We start from the raw sequence: 20,100 nt of genomic DNA on the forward strand, positions 1-20,100 counted from the left end.
TGTGGTGTTGGAGAAGACTCTTGAGAGTCCCTTGGACTGCAAGGAGATCCAACCAGTCCATTCTAAAGGAGATCAGCCCTGGGTGTTCTTTGGAAGGACTGTTGCTAAAGCTGAAACTCCAATACTCTGGCCACCTCATGTGAAGAGTTGACTCATTGGAAAAGACTCTGACATTGGGAGGGATTGGGGGCAGGAGGAGAAGGGGACGACAGAGGATGAGATGGCTGGATAGCATCACCGACTCAACGGACGTGAGTTTGAGTGAACTACAGGAGTTGGTGATGGACAGGGAGGCCTGGCGTGCTGTGATTCATGAGGTAGCAAGGAGTTGGACACAACTGAGCGACTGAACTGAACTGAAGTGAACTGATGTATGTATATGTATGGCTGAGTCCCTTTGCTGTCCACCTGGAACTATCACAACATTGTTAATCGGCTATAATATAAAATAAAAAGTTAAAAAAAATAAAGTAGCTGTCCCATTCTGCATTCCTACCAGCAGTGTAGAAGTTTCTCCGTGTTTCCTTACATTTGGTATTACCAGTTGGTTGGTTTGTTTTTGTCTTTTTCAATTTTGGCCATTCTGATTGGCATGGGATGGTATGTCATTGTAGTTTTGATTTGCATTTTCCTAATAACTAGTGATTTTGAGCATCTTTACACGTGCTCACCTGCTAACTGTATGTCTGGTTTGATATTTTGTCCATTAAAAAAAAAATGTATCCCCAGTCTTTAGATAAATCAAAATACTAAGATACTAACAGGAAACTATGAAGGGAGAAAAAGACCAGACAGTCATTTTCATCCTTCACACTCTAAAGAGTTGTTTAAAATGTAAAACAAACATTGGACGCTGTGGCATGGTTTAGTCACGTCTGACACTTGCGACCCCATGGACTGTAGCCCACCAGGCTCCTCTGTCCATGGGATTCTCCAGGCAAGAATACTGGAGTGGATTGCCATTTCCTCCTCCAGGGATTAGATGCTGGGCTAAGCATTTTGGAGAAATTCTAGTTTAATAATTTGGGGCACTTTCTTAATACAGTATCTCAAATAAAAAACAAAGTCATGATTGTACAATTCCACGTATAGAAATTCTAGATAAGGCAAACTATTCTATAGAGACAGAAAGCACATCATATCAGCCGAGGCTGGGACCTGGGCAGGGGGTACATCTGAGAAAGGATACAAAGGAAGCTTTGAGCGTGGTGGAAACATTCTTAAAGTTAGAAGGTGATTAGAAGGTGTATAGTGGTTGAACTGTGCACTTAAAATGAATGTAATTTGGGACTTTCCTGGTGGTCCAGTGGTTAAGAATCTGCCTTGCAGTGTAGGGGACGTGGGTTCAATCCCTGGTCAGGGAACTAAGATCCCACACGTGCTGGAGCAACTAAACCTGTGTGCTGCACCTACTGAGCGGCACGCTACAATTAGAGAGCCTGAGCGCTGCACACAATGCAAGATCCAACGTGCTGCAACTAAGACCTGATGCAGCCAAATAAATATTTGGTTAAAAAATGAGTGCAATTCACTGTATGGAAGTTACACTTCAACAAGTGTTATTGATTATGTCTTAACTGAAGAGATGAGTTAAGGGCATGTGTCTGTAAGCAGAAGCAGCCAAGGTCAAGAGTGTATCATGATCTCAAAAGATTAGAAATCATTCCTCTAACGTCTCTGCCAAGCACATGAAACGGTCTGATTACCAGCAAACTGATGAAGTGGTACAGATCTACAAGAGCTAAAAAATGACATGGCAAAGAAGGAAATATTTGATTACTAGAGCAGAGAGACAGTGAGTGATTTTTTCTCCTATTGTGCTTATTATCTTCTACAACAAAATTTAAAAAAGGAAAAACACATTGCCTGGCTTCTATTCTAAAATTAGATCTAGGAATTACAGGCAGGTCACAATCACAATCACCAACATGAGTTAAGCCAACACTCTAGTTTGGATCCCAAGCACCTGTGAAATTGCTCCCAGGGCAGGGTCGGGGTGCTTCCCAGTGGCTCAATGGTAAAGAATCCACCTGCCAGTGTGGGAGACAGAGGTTCAATCCCTGGTCTGGGAAGATCCCGCAGGCCACAGAGCAACTAAGCCAGTGCACCACAACTACTGAGGCTGCGCTCTAGAGCCCGCGTTCCACAACGAGAGAAGCCACTGAAATGAGGAGCCATCACACCACAGCTAGAGAGTACCCCCACCCCAATCCCTGCAACTAGAGAAAAGCCCAAGCAGCAGTGAAGACACAACACAGCCAAATAATAAAATTATTAAAAAAAAAGAGAAATGGCTCCTGGGGTTGGGGGGGCGAGGGTGGCCCTGGAGACGTGCTACATTCTGTGGGCTGCCCGGGGCAGGCAGTGTCACTTGGGTAGTTCATGGGAAATCACTCTTGATGCCTTCATTCTCTTTTATTTTACAACATTATGTGAGGGACACATTTTTCTCCTTGGTGATATATTTATCTGGCAATCCTGTGATTGTGAGGAATTCACAAGCGAAAAATAAAACTAGGAGGTGTCAGACAAACAGAGTACTGCTTAGACTACTGCGGTGACCTTCAAGAGTTGCTGACACTGTCCTCAAGTTCGGTTCTGTTTAGTGTTTGCAATCACATCAAGTAGAGATTCCCATAAATGTGATTTTTTACAGTCTGCTTCTAACAGAAAAGTCTATTAGGCAGACTTGGAAACTGCTTCGTTAAAGAAGTTAAATACTCCTTAATTTTAGTAAATGACAACTTTTAACAATGCTTTTCCCTACCTTTTAAAAAGTGTAACTTAAAAAGATGTAAAAAGTGTAACTTAAAAAGTATTTCTTACTCTTATGCATTTCGTTGCCCTGTGGCCGGAGCGAAACCCAATGGCCCAAACAAAACCCAACAAGCCAAGGAACAAAACAAAGAACACATTTACCAACCCCTATTGAAAGTCCACTTTTTATGCTCAGGTTAAATTAAAACCAAATTACAGCTGCAATTTAAAAAATAGACAAAAAAAAATTAAAAATAGAAAATAAAAACTACCAAGTGTGAGGGAGAGGCATAAATTTGGAATTTGGGATTAACATATACACACTACTGTGTCTAGCGTGTGTGCTCAGTCCTGTCCGATTCTTTGTGACTCCATGGACTGGGGCCCACCAGGCTCCTCCGTCCATGGGATTTCCCAGGCAAGAATACTGGAATGGGTTGCCATTTTCTACTCCAATCTTCCCAGCTCAGGGATCGAACTGATGCCTCTTGCATCTCCAGCGCTGGCAGGCGCCATCTGGGAAGCCCAACATATACACACTACTGTATATAAAATAGATAACCAACGAGAACCTACTGTATAGCACAAGGAACTATACTCAAGATTTTATAACAACCTATAAGGAAAAGAATCTGAAAAAGAATATATACATATATACTCTTTAATATATATCACCAGAAACTAATATTGTAAATCAACTATACTTCAATCAAACCAAAAAAAGGGAGATTACTGAGGCAATAAAAACACCCTAAACAATGAAAAAAACTGGCAAGTGTACCTATTTTATCACATTAAAGTTGTATTATCGACACCTGAGACAGAGTTGCACTGGCAATTCAAATTCCATAAATGTAAACTGTATGTATACAGAATCTGATATTGATGTTAAGCGCTTCCTGAGCCACAGTCCTGAAGTGACGAGTCAGGGCTGGAATCTACTTACCCTCAGGCAGGGCCACCAGTGCTGCCACCCAGCGCAGCAGCTGCAAGACCCAGGGAGAAAAGGGAGTTTAGAAGAGACAGAGGAGCCTGACAGCCCTGGAGCCTCCCCTCCCAATGAGTGGCTTGTTCACCGCCTGGCTGCTCCTCTTGGGCTTTAAGCTTCCTGACTTATGGTGCTGGCCAACCTGAGACAGGAAAGGGATACTGCCAAAACCACAGATGGGCCAGGAAACAGGTCAGGAAGAGCAGGACAGCCAGCAAAGTGTGGCTCCCAGCAGCACCTGGACCCAAAGCAGGTGCTAGAGGCGTGTATCTCTGGATGGGCCTACAGGAAGAGAGGCATGGCTGTCCATGGATCAGATACTGGAATGGACAGCTCCCTAGCCCACTACCCCACACACAAAGGAGAAAAAGAACTTCAAACCGTCTGGCCATGCGCCCGCAGCTCCACAAGTTCACCGTGCAGTCACTTGGAACTAAAAGGCTGAGTTGCAAATTTCATTATTATATTAAACAGGCACCTCGATCCATGAGTGAGTTTACGACGCTCTCAGGCATGAGTAGTCTTGTCTGTGAATAGTTCTGCAAGCATGGCCTCAGAACCATTATTACCGATGGTCATCATAGCCTTTCTTCCCCAACACGACTGGGCTCACAAGAGGCTCAGCCCCACCTGTCCATTTGCAGGTCTACAATTTCAGGCAAACATGAGACCTGAGCTTAGAGTTGGCTTAGGGCATTCCTGTAGGACTTGTTACCTTTTAATCCCCTATAGCTGCAAAAGAGAGCCCTCAGGAGGGCCTTCTGGCTGGCCCACCGTTGGGGACACTTTCTAAGAGCAACCGCACGTGGAATAGTTTGAAAAACATCAATGTCGATGTCCAGTCTGCTACCTGTGCTCCTTCCTAAGACTGACCTGCCTGAGATGCATTTTCAGTCCTGCTGTCTCCCTCTCCTCCTGCCCTTATACCATCAGCCCCGTCCCCCACTTCACAAGAAAAAGGTCCAGGGTACCAAAGAGACCATTCAGAAGGCTGGTCTGAATACCAATAACATGAGTGACTTTCAAACCTGGGTGATAAGGTTCTTCTCCAGCCAAGTGGCTCCCAATTCTTTGCTTTTAGCCAAGTTAAAATGAAAATACAATAAGGATTGTCTACTGATAAACCACAAAAAAATATTTTTGTGTGTGACAGAAAATCAGGTAACCTAGGGGATACAACTTGGAAGGAATTTAAATAACTGAGTGAATGCTAGAGCAAAAATCACCCCCTATCCACCTTATGTGAACAAGATTTTCAGTACAAACAGAAACCAAAAACAGAATTGATGCTAAACCCTTAGTCAAGCACAGATACACAGATGGAGTAAAAAAAAATACATGTATCTCAAATTTCACATTTTGTATTTAGTTACCTCTAAAATACACACTATCATGCTGCCTTAATGGTGTACTAGTATGAACTGCAATAGTTTGATTCAGAAGAAAAATGTTCACACTCAGAGAACTTATCTTCACAGGAAATAGTAAACACTCTGAAATGTAGATAATCATGTATTTTTGTTGCAGAGAACCTGTGATCTTTTAGAGATACCTGCCAAGAGTACCAGAGAGGGGACACGCAGCTGCTTTCATTGGCTACCACAGTGGTCCCCTCCCTCTGGGAGGTCCTCTTCAGGCTTGCTGAGAGCACACAGTTCCCAAACACTGCTTGTTGCTCAGGGTTGCGTGAAGGGAGACTGTTTTCCCCCTTTCCAAAGCCAGACAGCCACAATTGAGAAATGCTAGTCTGGCAGAAATGCCTATTCCTGATCCTAAAACCCAAACCCAAACAATCACAAAGGAACTTGTGTCAATTTAGGGGAAGAGGGGCATTGCAGTCCCACCAGACACCGAGATGGTGCCTTACCTGGGAGTCTATGACAAATATCAGTGCTCCTGTTCCTCGGAAGATCATCTCATAGTCAAAGGTAGGGTCGAAAAAGTCAATCTGTCCTGGGAAGTCCCAAATCTGAAAATTAACAAAGGAGCTGTTGGAAACGTCCTCCCGGCAGATCTTGTTCGTGCTCTCCAAGAACAGAGTTTCGTTGGGAGACATTTTATGAAAGACGACTTTCTGGATGGATGACTTGCCGCTCCTTCTTAGGCCCATGAGCAGGATCCTCGGCTTTACCTCCGTGCTGAAGGGGTCGCTAAAGTCCAGAACTGGGAAAACCACAAAAGAAGAAGGAAGGTGAGAGGCTGTCACAGTGGTTAGTGAGAGGAGTTTCACTTCCGCCTTACACATGATTTATGATCCACAGACAATGCTACCTTTGCAAATACAGAAAGCGCAAACTCCATCACCCCCTCATCACCGGGCCAGCATTTAGTAAGTGAAGAGCCCTGAAAAATGCTGCCTCACCATCTCTCACACCATCTCAGAGGGCCAGAAAACCTGGGCAATTCCCCATCACAAGCAGGAACTCTAGAGTATGAAGACTAGAGGTTTCCTGGAACAGACTATACAGGGAAAGAATCCACCTTAGCATTCCAGAGTGAAGTCCTTCTTTGTCCAGATCATCAGTGTTTGCTAAAGAGATGCTTGTTTATTTGAATTATGCCTCAAAGAAACAATTTTGGACTTCATCAAAATTTAAAACCTTGTTGCTTCAAAGGACACATCAAAAAGATGAAGACAATCCACAGAGTGGGAGAAAACATTTGCAAATCATATATGTGATAAGGGTCTAGAATCCAGAATACATAAAGAACTCTTACAATTCAACAATAAAAAGATAATCCAATTTAAAAATGTGTAAAGGCAATTGCACCCCACTCCAGTACTCTTGCCTGGAAAATCCCATGGACGAAGGAGCCTGGTAGGCTGCAGTCCATGGGGTCGCTAAGAGTCGGACACGACTGAGCGACTTCACTTTCACTCTTCACTTTCATGCACTGGAGAAGGAAATGGCAACCCACTCCAGTGTTCTTGCCTGGAGAATCCCAGGGACGGGGGAGCCTGGTGGGCTGCCGTCTATGGGGTCCCACAGAGTTGGACACGACTGAAGCGACTTAGCAGCAGCAAAGGATTTAAATAGACATTTCTCCAAAGACACACATATGGCTAATGAAAAGATGCTCAATATCATTAGTCATAAAGGCAATGCATATGGAAAAAATGAGATGCCACATCACACCCCACTAGGATGGGTTAAAAAGCATTGACAATAACAAGTGTTGGTGAGAATGTCAAGAAATGGGAACTCTCATACACTGCTGGTGATAACATAAATGGTGTGCTTTGAAAAAATAGTTTGGTAGGTCCTCAAAAGCTTAAACATTGAGTCACCATATGACCTAGCAATTCTACTCCTAGAAGAAAAGAACTTACATATGTCCAAGCAAAAATCTGTACAGGAGTGTTCACAGAAGCACTACTCATAATAGCCAAAAAGTAGAAACAATCCAATGGCCATCAGCTGAAATATGAATTAACAAAATGTGGTATACCCATATAATGGAATATTATTCAGCCATTAAAAAGGAATGGAGTATTGATTTGTGCCACAACATGATGAATGTTGAAAACATTAAGCTAAATGAAAGAAGACACAAAAGTCACAAATTGTTTGATTCTGTTTATATGAAAAGTCCACGACAGACAAATTCATAAAGACAGAAGGTACTTCGTGGTTGCCAGGGGCTGGAGGGCGGGGGAAACGGGAAGTAACCATTAATGGTTATGTGTTTTCTTTGGGGTGATAAAAACATTCTGGGATTAAATAGCAGTGATGTTTGCAGCCCTTTGTGGATATACTAAAACCACTGATCTATAAACTTGAAAAGGCAAATGTTATGGTATGTGAAATATATTCCAACTTAAAAAAAAAAAAGAAAACAAACAGCTTCATGACTGACAAAAATAAAAGACCAAGTATGAAACCCAGTGAAAGATCAAGAAAATAAACCAACATTTTAAGAAAAATGCAGAATATAGACAAAGATAGAAATGTGGCATTCATAAAACAAGGACAGTTCAGAAAAAGAGCAGTTATGGAAAAGGGTCTTAATGAATCTCAGAAATAGAAACATAATTGGCAGGAGGGGAGGATATATGAATTGAAAAGCAGGATAAGCAGATGAACACGGCATTAGTGACTGGAAAGTCAGCCTCTCAGAACACAGGACAGAGGGACAGAACAATGGAAAGTATGAAGTAAAGGTAAAAGCAACATCAAGAATAAAATTTGAAAGTCCCATTATTCTTCAAACAAGTTCCAACAAGAAAAATTACAGAATATGGGGGAAAGCAATACTGAACTAAATAGATAATCCTTTTCCAATTAAAATGAACATGCCCACAAAGTAAAAAGGAGAAATTTAAACAAAAACATCCCCACACCAAGAATAAGTATAGTAAAACTTCAAAACATCAAGGATAATAATAAAACTTAAAACTACGAAAAGAGGAAAACTATTACCTACAAAGGAATCATAAAGACATCAGACTTCTTAACAACATGAATGAAAGAAGAGAACAGGAGAGTATCCTATGTCAAGGATGGAAGGAAAATATCTTTCACCCCAGATTTATATACCCAGTCATAGTATGTCTCAAATGTAGGAGAGCAACAAGTGTAGCAAGATGTTTTCCAGGAATTCCCTGGCAGTCCAGTAGTAAAGACGGTAAATTTCCACTGCTGGGAGGCCGAGGGTTCAATCCCTGATTTGGGAATTAAGATCCTGCAAGGCTCCTGGTACAGCCAAAAAAAAAAAAAAAAAACATTTTCAGACATTGAAGGACTCTGAAAGCTTACTGCCTACTTAATCTCTTTGAAAGAATTACTCAAGGTTACACTCCTGAAAGAAAATACACTCAAATGTGGTGAAATGCAATAAGCAATGGAAGACAAATTTTATTGAAACCTATTAATTTAAGTATTGATTTTAAATTTTGGAATAAAAAATTGGAAACTAAAATTCCAGACAAGGCAGACATGGGAGATTGGTGAGAGAGAGGTAGACAAAAAACAGAATAGTATGGTTCTTGTTAGAAAAGCACAGTTGCGTATCAATTTTTTAAAACAGAAGAATAAGTTTCTCAAAATATAAAACAGGTGCATCACATTAAATTACATACAACCACAAAAATATTTCAGTGCTTATAAATGTCTTCATCTCTTCTCAGTTTATACTGCTGGATGTGGGTGCAGATTTTAACTTCTCTTCAGCAGGGTCTGCAAGACTCTATGTGGAATGATCACTGACAGCGCTGCCCTGCAGGTTGGCTCTCTTCCACCTGGGAGAACGTGGAGGGGATAGAGACCATTGTGGAAAGGGGAGGGAATGTGTATGAGTGTTTACAACATACAAAGAGTGGCTGGGAAGTGAAATATACATATGGTTATAATATACACACACAGCTGGAAGTACTTCCTTTTCCCGGCCAAATTCAAGCATGGGCTGCCAACTATAAACAGCTGGGAAATGGTGAGTCAGATCAGCAAGAACACCATCAACTCTGTAGAGACCCCTCCACTGACCCCCATTCAGATGTATTTTATCATATTTAACTATTGTTGTTTAGTTGCTAAGTCGTGTCCAGCTCTTTGTGACCCTGAGGACTATAGCCCACCAGGCTCCTCTGTCCATGGGATTTCCCAGGCAAGAATACTGGAGTGGGTTGCCATTTCCTACTCCAGGGTAGGCTTCCGAGGTGGCGCTAGTGGTAAAGAATCCACCCTGCCAATGCAGGAGACACATGAGACGGGTTCAATCCCTAGGTCAGGAAGATCCCCTGGAGGAGGAAATGGCAACCCACTCCAAGTATTCTTGCCTGGAAAATGCCATGGTCAAAGGAGCCAGGCGGGCTATAGTCCCTGGGGTCGCAAAGAGCTGGACACGACTGAGCACACACACGCTGCAGAGGATCTTCCCCGCCCAGGGATCAAACCCAAGTCTCTGGCATTGGCAGGTGGATTCTTTCTCACTGAGCCACCTTGGAAGCCCATATTTAATTGGCATGTACAGTAATACACTGTGTGCCAGGGACCTTGCCAGACATGTCTACAAACTTTACCCACCCAATGAGGAAGAACAAGTCTGTTCTACCCCTGAGGAACTTGGGGCAATGAACCGGCCCAAGGTCACAGGACTGGTATGTACTAGTGCCCTCATCCAGGGCCTTAGCCGTCAATCAGCTGGCTTTCAACTAAAACTGCAACGAAGACACAAGACTAGAAAATACCAGAGTGTGTTATGCATGACAAGAGTAAATGCTGCTAGGGAAACTCTTAAATTTACTTATACGTAGGTGGGTGCTATTTCACAATATAAATGCATTTTTTTATTGTGTACCCATGATCAAAAAGTTTTGTATGCCACTGCTGTTGATCAGGGGAGGTTTCTTACATCAGAAAAGCCTGCTGACGAGACTACTCTGGTGGAGTAGTTAAGACTCCACATTTTCACTGTAGGGGGAACAAGTTTGATCCCTGCTCAGGGAACTAAGATCCTGCATGCTTCATGGCTCGGCCAAAAAAAGAAAAGCCTGCTGGCAAAAATTTTCCTTCTAATCCTCCCCCACTCTCTCAAATATCCCTGCTTCTGAAATCCTATGGGGTTTCTCAGAGGCTCTTGTTCTGCTCTGGGACTGGTAGTCAGGAGCTCCCATCAGAAAAGGAAACAGCCGTGGGTCTCCTGCAGAGGGCTGCCCTCCACCCATCACATTTCCCTGAGCTTCACCCACTTGCTCAAGTTTGATAAGAATCACCTGAGGAAAGTGATCCGTTAAAGAGAATGAAGGAGAGCTGCTTTGAAAAGAGCAATGAGAGGGTCATTAAGAATTTCCTTATGTATTTTAAGGAAAATCAGAAAGGAACTACAGAAAAAAATCTGGGACTAGAGCTGGGACCCCAGAAAGGGCTCTTTAAAAGTGTAGGTGGGGGTTTGCAGGAAGTTGCCAGAGTGAGGTGAAATTTACAAGAGGGCAGTTTGTTCCCCTTTCATAAAGGTTCCCCGAATGTCTGCCAAGTTTGACAGGGCTGAGCCAGGGCTGCAGACACAAAGAAAAACTTCATTTCTTAGTGATTAGAGAGGAAAATAGACAAGAAAAACTGACAGCTTTACAATGCACTGCTATCTAGGTGTTACGGGTTCAGAGAGAAGGCTCTCTGGAGAAATCACCTCTGAGTCTTCTAGGCGAGTTATAAAAGAGATGAATGAGGGAAAGGTCATGCCAGGAAGAAATCTGGCCTTCCTGGAGTTTAAGGAACAGAGTTTAAAGACAAGCCTGCCCACTCTCCAGAGGCCTCCCATAGAACTTAGAATAAAATCCAAATATCTTCTTTCCCTAAAAGGCCCTACCTAGGTGGGCTGCCCTCTCATCCCATTCCTGGTTCATCCTCCCTACCAGCTCCTCGTCCTGCAGGCACACTGGCCTTCTGCTTCACCTTTGGCCTCCACTCGATTGGCTTTCCCCAGGCCTCCCCTGGCTCTTCCTCCCACCCAGCCCAGGGGCAATTTCACCTTCTCTTGCCTCAATGGGCCCCATCACTTGCTAATATCCCTGTGTCTTCTTCATAGTACTTCACTATACAAAATTATCTTTTTCCTTTATGTTTGTCTTGATTTGTTTATCGTTTGTCTTACATATACACAGGCAAAAAACTTGGTAGCACATGGTGTGAGCCCAATAAATACCATTAAATAAGTTAGTTGATAGATTAACAGGCTAAGTTTTGAATGAAATGCAGGGAACTTTGGATTTTACTCTGAAAGCGATGAGGAAAATCACTAAGGATTTTTAAGTAGAGACCAACAGGATCAGGGGCTTCCCTGGTGACTCAGTCAGTAATAAGTCTGCCTGTAACACAGGAGACCCGGGTTCGTTCCTTGGGTCGGGAAGAGCCCCTGGAGAAGGAAATGGCAACCCACTCCAGCATCCTAGTCTGGAGAATCCCATGGACAGAGGAGCCTGGAAGACTACAGTCCACGCAGTCGCAGAATCAGACACAACTGAGCGGCAAACACACACACCAACATGATCAGAAAGCGTGTTCCAGAGACTCACTCCACTTAAGGGGGTCAGTATGGGGACTGTGAAGAATTCTAGAATAAGCCACTATGGCTTGAAAAAAAGATTATTTTGAGCTAAAGGCACCAGAGTTCTTGAAATCCCTTTTTTGTGTAAAGCAGATCCTCCTCCAAAGAACTCAATTGTCAAAAATCTCCTCCCCAGGAGCAACTCTCATCTTTTTTCGGAGACTGAGACAAAAAGAAGTTGGCTACACCCAAACAATGTCACCAAACCCCCTTCCCCCATCCCCTTTGAAGTCATTTTTCTCTCAGAAGTGTCCCTCTACCCCCTCCTCCTCCTCTCTTAAGATGGTATATAAGTCCCAAATTCTAACTGCCTCCTTGAGTTGAATTTTTTGTGAACTCGCATGCATCAGTATTTAACTAAACCTATTTTTCTCTTGTTCATATCTTTTGTCATATCTTTTAATTTGCAGGACTCCAATTCAGAACCTAAGAGTTTTTCCTCCCTGACAATAAGAAGGAGGTTGTTCTAGAAACACAAATGAGATGAATTTGGAAATGGGCAGAAAGAATGGATCCACGAGAAGCTTAAATTCACTCAATAATACTCAGTGATCCTCTGAACACAGGGGACAAGGGAGAAAGAAATCCCTGGTTCCCAATCTGGAAGATCAAGTGAACAAGGGCCCACTTACCAACTTGTAAAGGCAAAGAGGCTGAACAGGGATCTGAAGTCGTTGAGTCCAGGGTGTCTCTTGGCCTATGGCTCAGATGAGGAAAAGACTGGGGCCTCAGAAGGCAATACAACTATGAAGATGCAGGAAGGTTTGAAGTGGTAATGCAGGTTGCTGAGATGGTCTATGCTTTGTTGGCCCATTTTCCCCCTGATCTTGTTAGCTGAGGATGAGGGCACATTGGAGAGGTTTGAGCCTTGTTCACAGTGAAATGGCTCAAACCAACCTGTTCCAAACTCTTATCACTAAGGGTTACCATTTTCGGACCACCTACAAAGCACACAGTGTCATCTCTAATCCTCAAATTGATAACACTCATCCTTTGTCAGATGTGAAAACTAAGCCCTCAGTGTTTACCATAATAAACACTCAACAGACATTCACTGGTTGGGATGATAAAAGTGATTGATGGGACTTCCCTGGTGGTCCAGCGCTTAAGACTCCATGTGTCCACTGGGGTCTTGTTGCAGAACTAAGATCTTGCATGCTGTGCAGTGCAGCCAAAGATATTTTTTTGAAAAGAAAAGAAAGTGAGCAGAATAACTGAAACTTTAAGAAGAAACTCCACATCTGACTTTGGCACAGCCAGTACTTAGGTATCAAGAGGGTGAATTTTATGACCAAGTAAAGCTTATCCACTGTGGTCAGGGGCACTGAACATACCTATCTTCCGCTGGGTCCTGATACGCAATTTCACAAACAGCAGATGGAGCTTTGTAACTAGACCACTGGGGATCCCAGGGAAACTCAGTCACCCAAGGGGTAGCATTATGAGGAGGAGTTATCTAACTGGGCCGTTGTTAGCCTTTAATACCTTCAAGTTAATGACTTAACCCTGAAGTGGCAGAGCCCTGTCAAAAACTACAGAAGGGAGAAAGATAGATCAGGGACTTGGGGGCTGGGCTGCGTGGGAGGCCACATCTGACTGATCCTGTGGGCTGGGGATGTTCACAACAAAGAAGGGACCAGAAATCAGGAAAATGGGAACTGAGGTTCTGACAGGGTTGACCCTGACTTCCTGGGGAGGACAAAGCATTGTATGAAACGCATTTCCTAAATTCTGATGTCTCTGACAACTGCGAGCTATTATTATTAAGCAAAGTTCTCCAAGAGGTGACACCTTTGAACAGACCCAAAACTGGAAAATAAAACAAAGATTTAACAAAAGGATTAGGATAATGTGGTAGCAAATGGAATAGTTGAAAAAGTACTGTGTTAGTGCCAGAGTGGAGTGGAGTCAGTCGCTCAGTCGTGTCTGACTCCTTATGACCCCATGGACTACAGCCGACCAGGCTCTTCTGTGCAAGGGATTCTCCGGAAAGAATACTGGAATAGATTGTCATTCCTTTCTCCAGGGTATCTTCCCAATCCAGAGATCGAACCTGGGTCTCCTGCATTGCAGGCAGATTCTTTACCCCTGAGCCATCAGGGAAGCCTGTTAGTGCCAGCTGCTGCTGCTGCTAAGTCGCTTCAGTCATGTCCGACTCTGTGCGACCCCATAGACGGCAGCCCACCAGGCTCCCCCGTCCCTGGGATTCTCCAGGCAAGAACACTGGAGTGGGCTGCCTTCTCCAATGCATGAAAGTGAAAACTCAAAGTGAAGTCGCTCAGTCGTGTCCTACTCTTAGCGACCTCATGGACTGCAGCCCACCAGGCTCCTCTGTCCATGGGATTTTCCAGGCAAGAGTACTGGAGTGGAATGCCATTGCCTTCTCCAGTTAGTGCCAGACTGGGGTTCAAGCTTGCCCACTTACTAGCTGTGTAAATGCCCATACATGTATCAGAGCCCATGAGCCTTTATCTCCTCTATCAGTTTCTGTTACAGTGTACACACGTACACACACACACACACACACCCCCATTGTTCTTTCTTTCTTTCTCCCCCAGCCCAAGCCTAGGTAAGGAGAGGGTCTTTTGTGGAATGTGACCAAGTGAGAGGCTCATTCACCCTTGAGGAAGTTAGAATGTCTTTGCTATTAGTATTCTGTGGGGTCCACAGAGGCTTAAGGTTCTACTGATATACACTTATGGTTTTATGAAGAGGCCTCGGGATTGTTTATATTTTGCATCTCGGGATTGTTTCTATTTTCATCATTATCTGTAGTCCTTTACATTTCTGATCAATGGAACTATTTACAATTCAAGACCCAGAAGTCCAGTAAGAAATTCCAACCCAAGTAGGAATTAAATATACCAATGGTATTATTAATAAGAGAATATTCAAAAAATGATGAAGATTTACTCTCTGATTAACTGACTACTTCTTAAGGAAAACTAAATGCAATCAGAATACATATTTTCAAAGGCAGAAAGGGTTTTGAAGGTGATTTTTATTTATATGTGAAGATCAAATCTTTCTCAAATCCTCTCACATCACACTGGCAGGTAACTAAAAAACATGATTCCATATACGAATATTTCCTTTACATATGTATTCAATAACATTTCTGGGAATTCCCTGGCGCTTCAGTGGTTAGGACTCTGTGCTTTCACTGCTGGGGCCCAGGTTCAATCCCTGGAGGGGGAACTAAGATCCCGAAAGCCATGTGACATAGCCAAAAATAAGAAAACAAACAAAATATCTCTAATGTGTTCTGACCTACCCATGCTTCTGCAAGAAAGGAAAAGTATTCTTGTGAGCTTTTCTTTTTTCCCCCAAACTATCATTCTGAGAGTGATCAAGTTTATTTCACACACGGAGAAACAGCTGGAGTCTTCCCCAGAGGTCCTCAAGAGGAGAAAGGCCACCCGCAATCTGGGCGCTTTAGGCCAGAAGTGAAAAACCCCTATTTGTCTTGCATGTCACAGCAGAACCAGGGAAAGCCACTGTCACAGGAGAGCTTTAAAGCCTTCTTTGAGAATTTAAAAGTTGCCTTTTTTAAAATTTCTTAAAAAAAAAAAAAAAAATTTTTTTGTAGCACCTTGTGGCATGTCGAATCTTAGTTCCCCAACCAGGGATCAAACCCACATCCCCAGCGCTGGAAGCATGGAGTCTTAACTTCTGGACTGTCAGCAAGTCCCAAGAGTTGCCTTTAAAAAAAAAAAAAAAAGGTAAGGAATACATGAATAAAAGAGGTAGAGAAGAAGAAAGAAAAATGAGCAGGGCAGAAGTGACTGTGGAAGTGAAATTATGGGATGGGAGCTGTGAGACTGAATAAAGCTGAGTGAACTCCGAGAACCCGCACCCCAGACAGAAAAAGATAATCCTTCAAACTCTGAGCCACATCCCTTATCCAGAACTCGCTGTTACTGCATCTTTTTCCCCTAGACTACCCCATATCTGTTTTAATATTAAAATGGGAGAGATTTCTGGTAAAAGTAGAGGATCAAGATTCTATGACACCAGGAATCACTGAGACATGTTCACAACTATCTGATATAAAAATACACTATGTGTATTTGAATAAGCTCTGGGCCTAAGGTGTGACCTTGGTCACATCATTTTCAATTATTCGAGGCTTTCATCTCTTCCAACACTTATATATCTCTGTATTTTCAGAACCAGAAGAGATTAGCTATAGCCAGGATTGTAGTCAACCCAAGTCAATACGGATAAGAGAAGCGACTTACATTTCCATGAACCTGACCCTCTCCTAAATCTCGCTCAGTTCTAGCCTTGTGGCTGCAAAAAAGTCCCCTGGCATCTCTGAGCCATGGATTCAGGATGAGAAGAACAATTCTACTTACTCTCAAGAAACAATGAGAAGAGATAACTCACTAATAATTATAAATATTATTTTAAGGAGAAAAAAGCTGACTAATGATTAGTAGAATTGCCAGATTCACCACTTTTATACCCATCAGGGAAGTATCACCTGCTGACCCTGGATTTTTGTGTCTCCTGTAACCACCTAAACGGTCACTTCCTCAGACCCTGAGAGAGTACATGGGCTGCTATGGAAACAAGACCACACTTAGCTGCACTGTGGGTGAGCAGTCGTCTTAGCCAAATTTTCCTTAAAAATTGGGAGAGACTTCAAGAAAGAATAACTTCACTTTTGGATTAAAAACGATCACTTAATTGCTTTCCTTATTATTATAGTTTTTAAAGCACTGTAATTTCCTTAAGACTTAAAAGTCCATTTGTGTCTAAAAATAAATAAAAAAAATAACCATTATTTTTGGTGCAATTGTTTTTAATGGTTTAATTACTGCTTCCTCTCTCTAGAGTTTTTTTTATCTGGAGCATGGGGGTTGAAGGTGAGACTCATCTTATCTCTAATTAACGACCCTGAAAGGCCGGAGTTGGGGGGGGGGCGTGCGGGGAGGGTTCAGAAGCAGCCAAATCAATCCTAAACAGAACTAAAGTACCTCAGAACACTCCTGCTATTCATGAATAAAATGTGGAGTGTAAGCCAAAGCAGTTTAGTTTAAGGCTCACCTTAGCCGCACTAACATTTTTAAACTTAGCATAATGTAGTAAAATGTATGAGGCAACTCGGTTTAAAAATAAGATGGAGGGTTTCTTGTAAGACCACGGGCAAATAAAAATCACACGACCCACCTTCAATCACATTCTTTTGCATAGCAAAGCTGGTCAGACCTGCATCCCACACACCAGGGCAGAGTTCTGAACCTCACGGAAAAATCCCCACGTCACTGTGAAGCTCAGGCACCGAACCAAGCCCATTAGGAAGGTTTGGAATTCATTAGAGAAATGCTTTGTTCATGGTTCAAAGTGCACCATATTCATCTTTTCTCAGAGAAAATAAGTCCTCCTCTCCAACCCCCACTTTCCACTACTGGAGTTTGTAAATGTAAAATCTACCCCAAATACCAAATACCACAGGGTTATAAGGCAACACAGGGCCCAGGGCTCATTAGAAATCGGAATGACCATCTGGTGGCACCTTGATGCCTCAAGAAAGGAAGACCACAGGAGCAGAAGTCAGGACTCCCAGCCTCCACCCCCATCCTGACTCCCAGGGACCGTATCAGCTGGCATGACAGTTGTCAGGGACAGTCCTTGCTAGAACTGCTGACTGAAAAAGCAAATGTTCTGATAGAGATTCTGCATTCAGGCCTAAACTCTCAAATCAAGCCAGCAACACTTGGAAAGAACAGGAGCCCAAGATAATGGAGGAAATCTTCAGAGAACAAACCATGGCCACAGCAGAATCAGGTGGAGAGAGGCCAGGCTTCATTCAAGAATGTGTGCTCCTCTCACCACACAAATATACTCTGTGCTTTTATAGCAAGATTCCAGTTTGATCCCAAGAACTCACAAGGGAAGATTCTGATACAGAAGCATCAGTTACAGGTGGGTTTACCTTGGGTTAGGAGCAGTAGGGCGCATCCTTCATCTGGCTCTGGGGTAGCCCTTCCTTCAGGAAATTCCTTCCCCTCAGCTAAAGTGTTAATTTCACTTCAAGTCCCCAAATCAAAAATGCAAAGTGCCTCTTTAAAGAACTGCAAGAAAAACAAACAGGCCCCAAGCATTTCCTGGATCCCAGTCTCTGGCCCCCAGGACAATATCAAATTACACGGTTTTTCTTCCCCAATATAGTCTCTTTTCTTTTCCTTTTTTTCAGAGGATCACAATTGCACCCTATTGTGTGTCTACCCTTTCAAAAACCTTGCAAATATATTCCCATTCCGAATCTCTCAGGAGCCTCCTAAGAATCTAGGGGAGGAGCTGACAAATGCAATTTGAATAATAATGAAGCGACTGAACAATTTAATTACCAAAAGTAGCCCTAGAGACTCCAACAAAAGGGTGAAAAGCCTTTATCTACAAAAATGTGGCCACCTGCTAGACTGTGCGACCAATTATGGGGAATGCAGAAGAGAGAGGTGCACAAGTGTGCACACGAGTTTAAGCAATTGAAGAATTAGCACAAAACCTCTCTAGGGACTGGCACCCTGAAAGAGTGGCTTGGAAAGCTCCTTTATCATCAGGCTCAAGACTTAACTTTCTCCCCCTTTCTGATTCATTGAAAGTAGCACCTACAGTTAAGTAAAATACTGAAAACTGCCCTCCCACCCCCAAGAGAAAGGCTTTGTTTATGGAGAATTTTAAAAAGTTCAATGAATTTTCAAAAAAGGTTCTTCAAAATCAAGTCAAGAAAGTACTGTTTAATCCCTCCTACAATTTCTTTAAAGTGAACATTCTAAGTTCTTTCTTTAGGAAGCTGACAATTTCACCTAGATGTTGCGTTTACCAGCTTTATTCTACTGACCTTTCCAAATGACCTTACAATAAAGGACTTTTTCCTCGCTTTGGAGGGAAACAAAAAAGATGAATCTTTCTGGAATCCTAAAAGGCTCTCAACTTCCTTAGGCTTTAAGAATTAAATGCAGGAAGCCCCCACAGGCTGGCCAATTGCTAAATCCCGCTTTTTGAAAAGGAAACAAGAGTTTGCTTCTAAGTGGCCCTGTATTCCCCCGCCCCGCGCTCACTCCAGGGCAGGCGCTGCCATGCCCAGGTGGTGACACCTAGCAGAGATAAGGTGTCCTAACAACCGTATTTGCCTGGATCTCCAGATACCTGCGGCCACTCGGTGACCCCCTTATCACCTGGGCGCATCCCCCAGCCGCTCCACCGGTGCCGCAACGCCGGCCCCTGGACCCCTCCCGCGGCGACACGGGGCAAGACTGACACCCGCAGCTGCCGACGACCTGCCAGTCACGCTGCCGCCGACTGCCTTTTTTAGCCATGACATCTGACCCAGGCTTCGATAGCAGCATTCAGGGAGAGGTCCCAGGCGCGCCGGTCGGTCCCTCCCCTCCCCAACCCCCAGACCCTACGGAGAGCTCGGAACTGCCCGAGAGCGCGCGTTCAGTCCAAACGCCTCCTCTTTGCCTTCTCCACCGATCCCGGTCCCCCCGCCGCTGCCTGCACCCGGGCTCCCCCATTTTGCAGCTCGCGACAGCTCCTCCGGCGCCCCTCCCGACCCCAACCCCGAAACTCCGCTCTCCTGGATCCCCTCCAAGTCCGCGGCCCGCGCGCCCGGCTCGGCGGGGGTGCCGGCCGAGGTCCTCCCGGCGGGGGGCCGAGCCGGGGACCCGACGCTCACCTCCCTCCTCCGCCCCGCTGTCCGGCTCGGCGTCCGAGGAGTCGGGCCCGTCTCCGTAGTCCGCTAGCCCCACCAGCTCATCCTCCTCTTCGTCGTCTTCCTCCTCCTCCGGCTGCGGCTTCCCCAGCACCTGGCTCATCGCGCCCACGGCCGGCCGTCCCGGGGACAACGGGGGTCCCTGGTGGTGGGGGTTCGGCCAAACCTCCTGGCCTGCGGTTCGCAACCTATTTCTAAATTGAGGTTTTGTCCCGAGGTCCGTGGGCGGGGGCGGGGACCGCGCTTCCCCCCGCGGCGGTCGGCGTCCAGGTCTGGGTCCCGCGGTTCCCAGCGCGCCCGGAGCCCCCTGCCCCGCCCCGCCTCGCCCCGCCCGCTCTCCCGCCCGCCGGCGGAGGAGTCAGCCGGAGCGCGGCAGTTCCTCCCCCGAGGAGGGAGAGGGAGACTGCGTGACCCAAGTCACCTGACACACAGTCACACACTCACACACACACACACACACACACACACACACACACACACACACACTCACACACATACATACCCGGCACGGGCGCGAGCGCGCTTTCCCGGGTGCAGGCACCGATCGTTGGGGCGCTGGGCCGAGGCCGCGCGCATACACTCAAGGGGG

The 20,100-nt window shown here is 44.6% G+C and overlaps 1 protein-coding gene across 3 annotated transcripts in view; it reads right to left on the minus strand.

The window, feature by feature from the left end:
* Positions 1-20,100, minus strand: part of RRAGD (Ras-related GTP binding D) — a 39,393-nt gene that overhangs the window by 18,661 nt on the left and 632 nt on the right. The window contains exons 1-2 of one of the 3 annotated variants that reach the window (XM_010834704.1): positions 19,476-19,827; positions 5,613-5,908 (exon numbers count right to left, since the gene is read on the minus strand). In XM_010834704.1, the coding sequence (XP_010833006.1) occupies positions 5,613-5,908; positions 19,476-19,614 (435 nt within the window). In that variant the 5' untranslated portion in view covers positions 19,615-19,827. Of the gene's footprint in view, positions 1-5,612; positions 5,909-18,946; positions 19,101-19,475; positions 19,828-20,100 lie in introns of those variants that run through there. The other 2 variants (XM_010834705.1, XM_010834706.1) reach the window with 2 other exon arrangements.

Source organism: Bison bison, unplaced genomic scaffold (genome assembly GCF_000754665.1).
Source record: "Bison bison bison isolate TAMUID 2011002044 unplaced genomic scaffold, Bison_UMD1.0 scf7180017864035, whole genome shotgun sequence".
In the NCBI taxonomy this organism is placed as follows: Eukaryota; Metazoa; Chordata; class Mammalia; order Artiodactyla; family Bovidae; genus Bison; species Bison bison.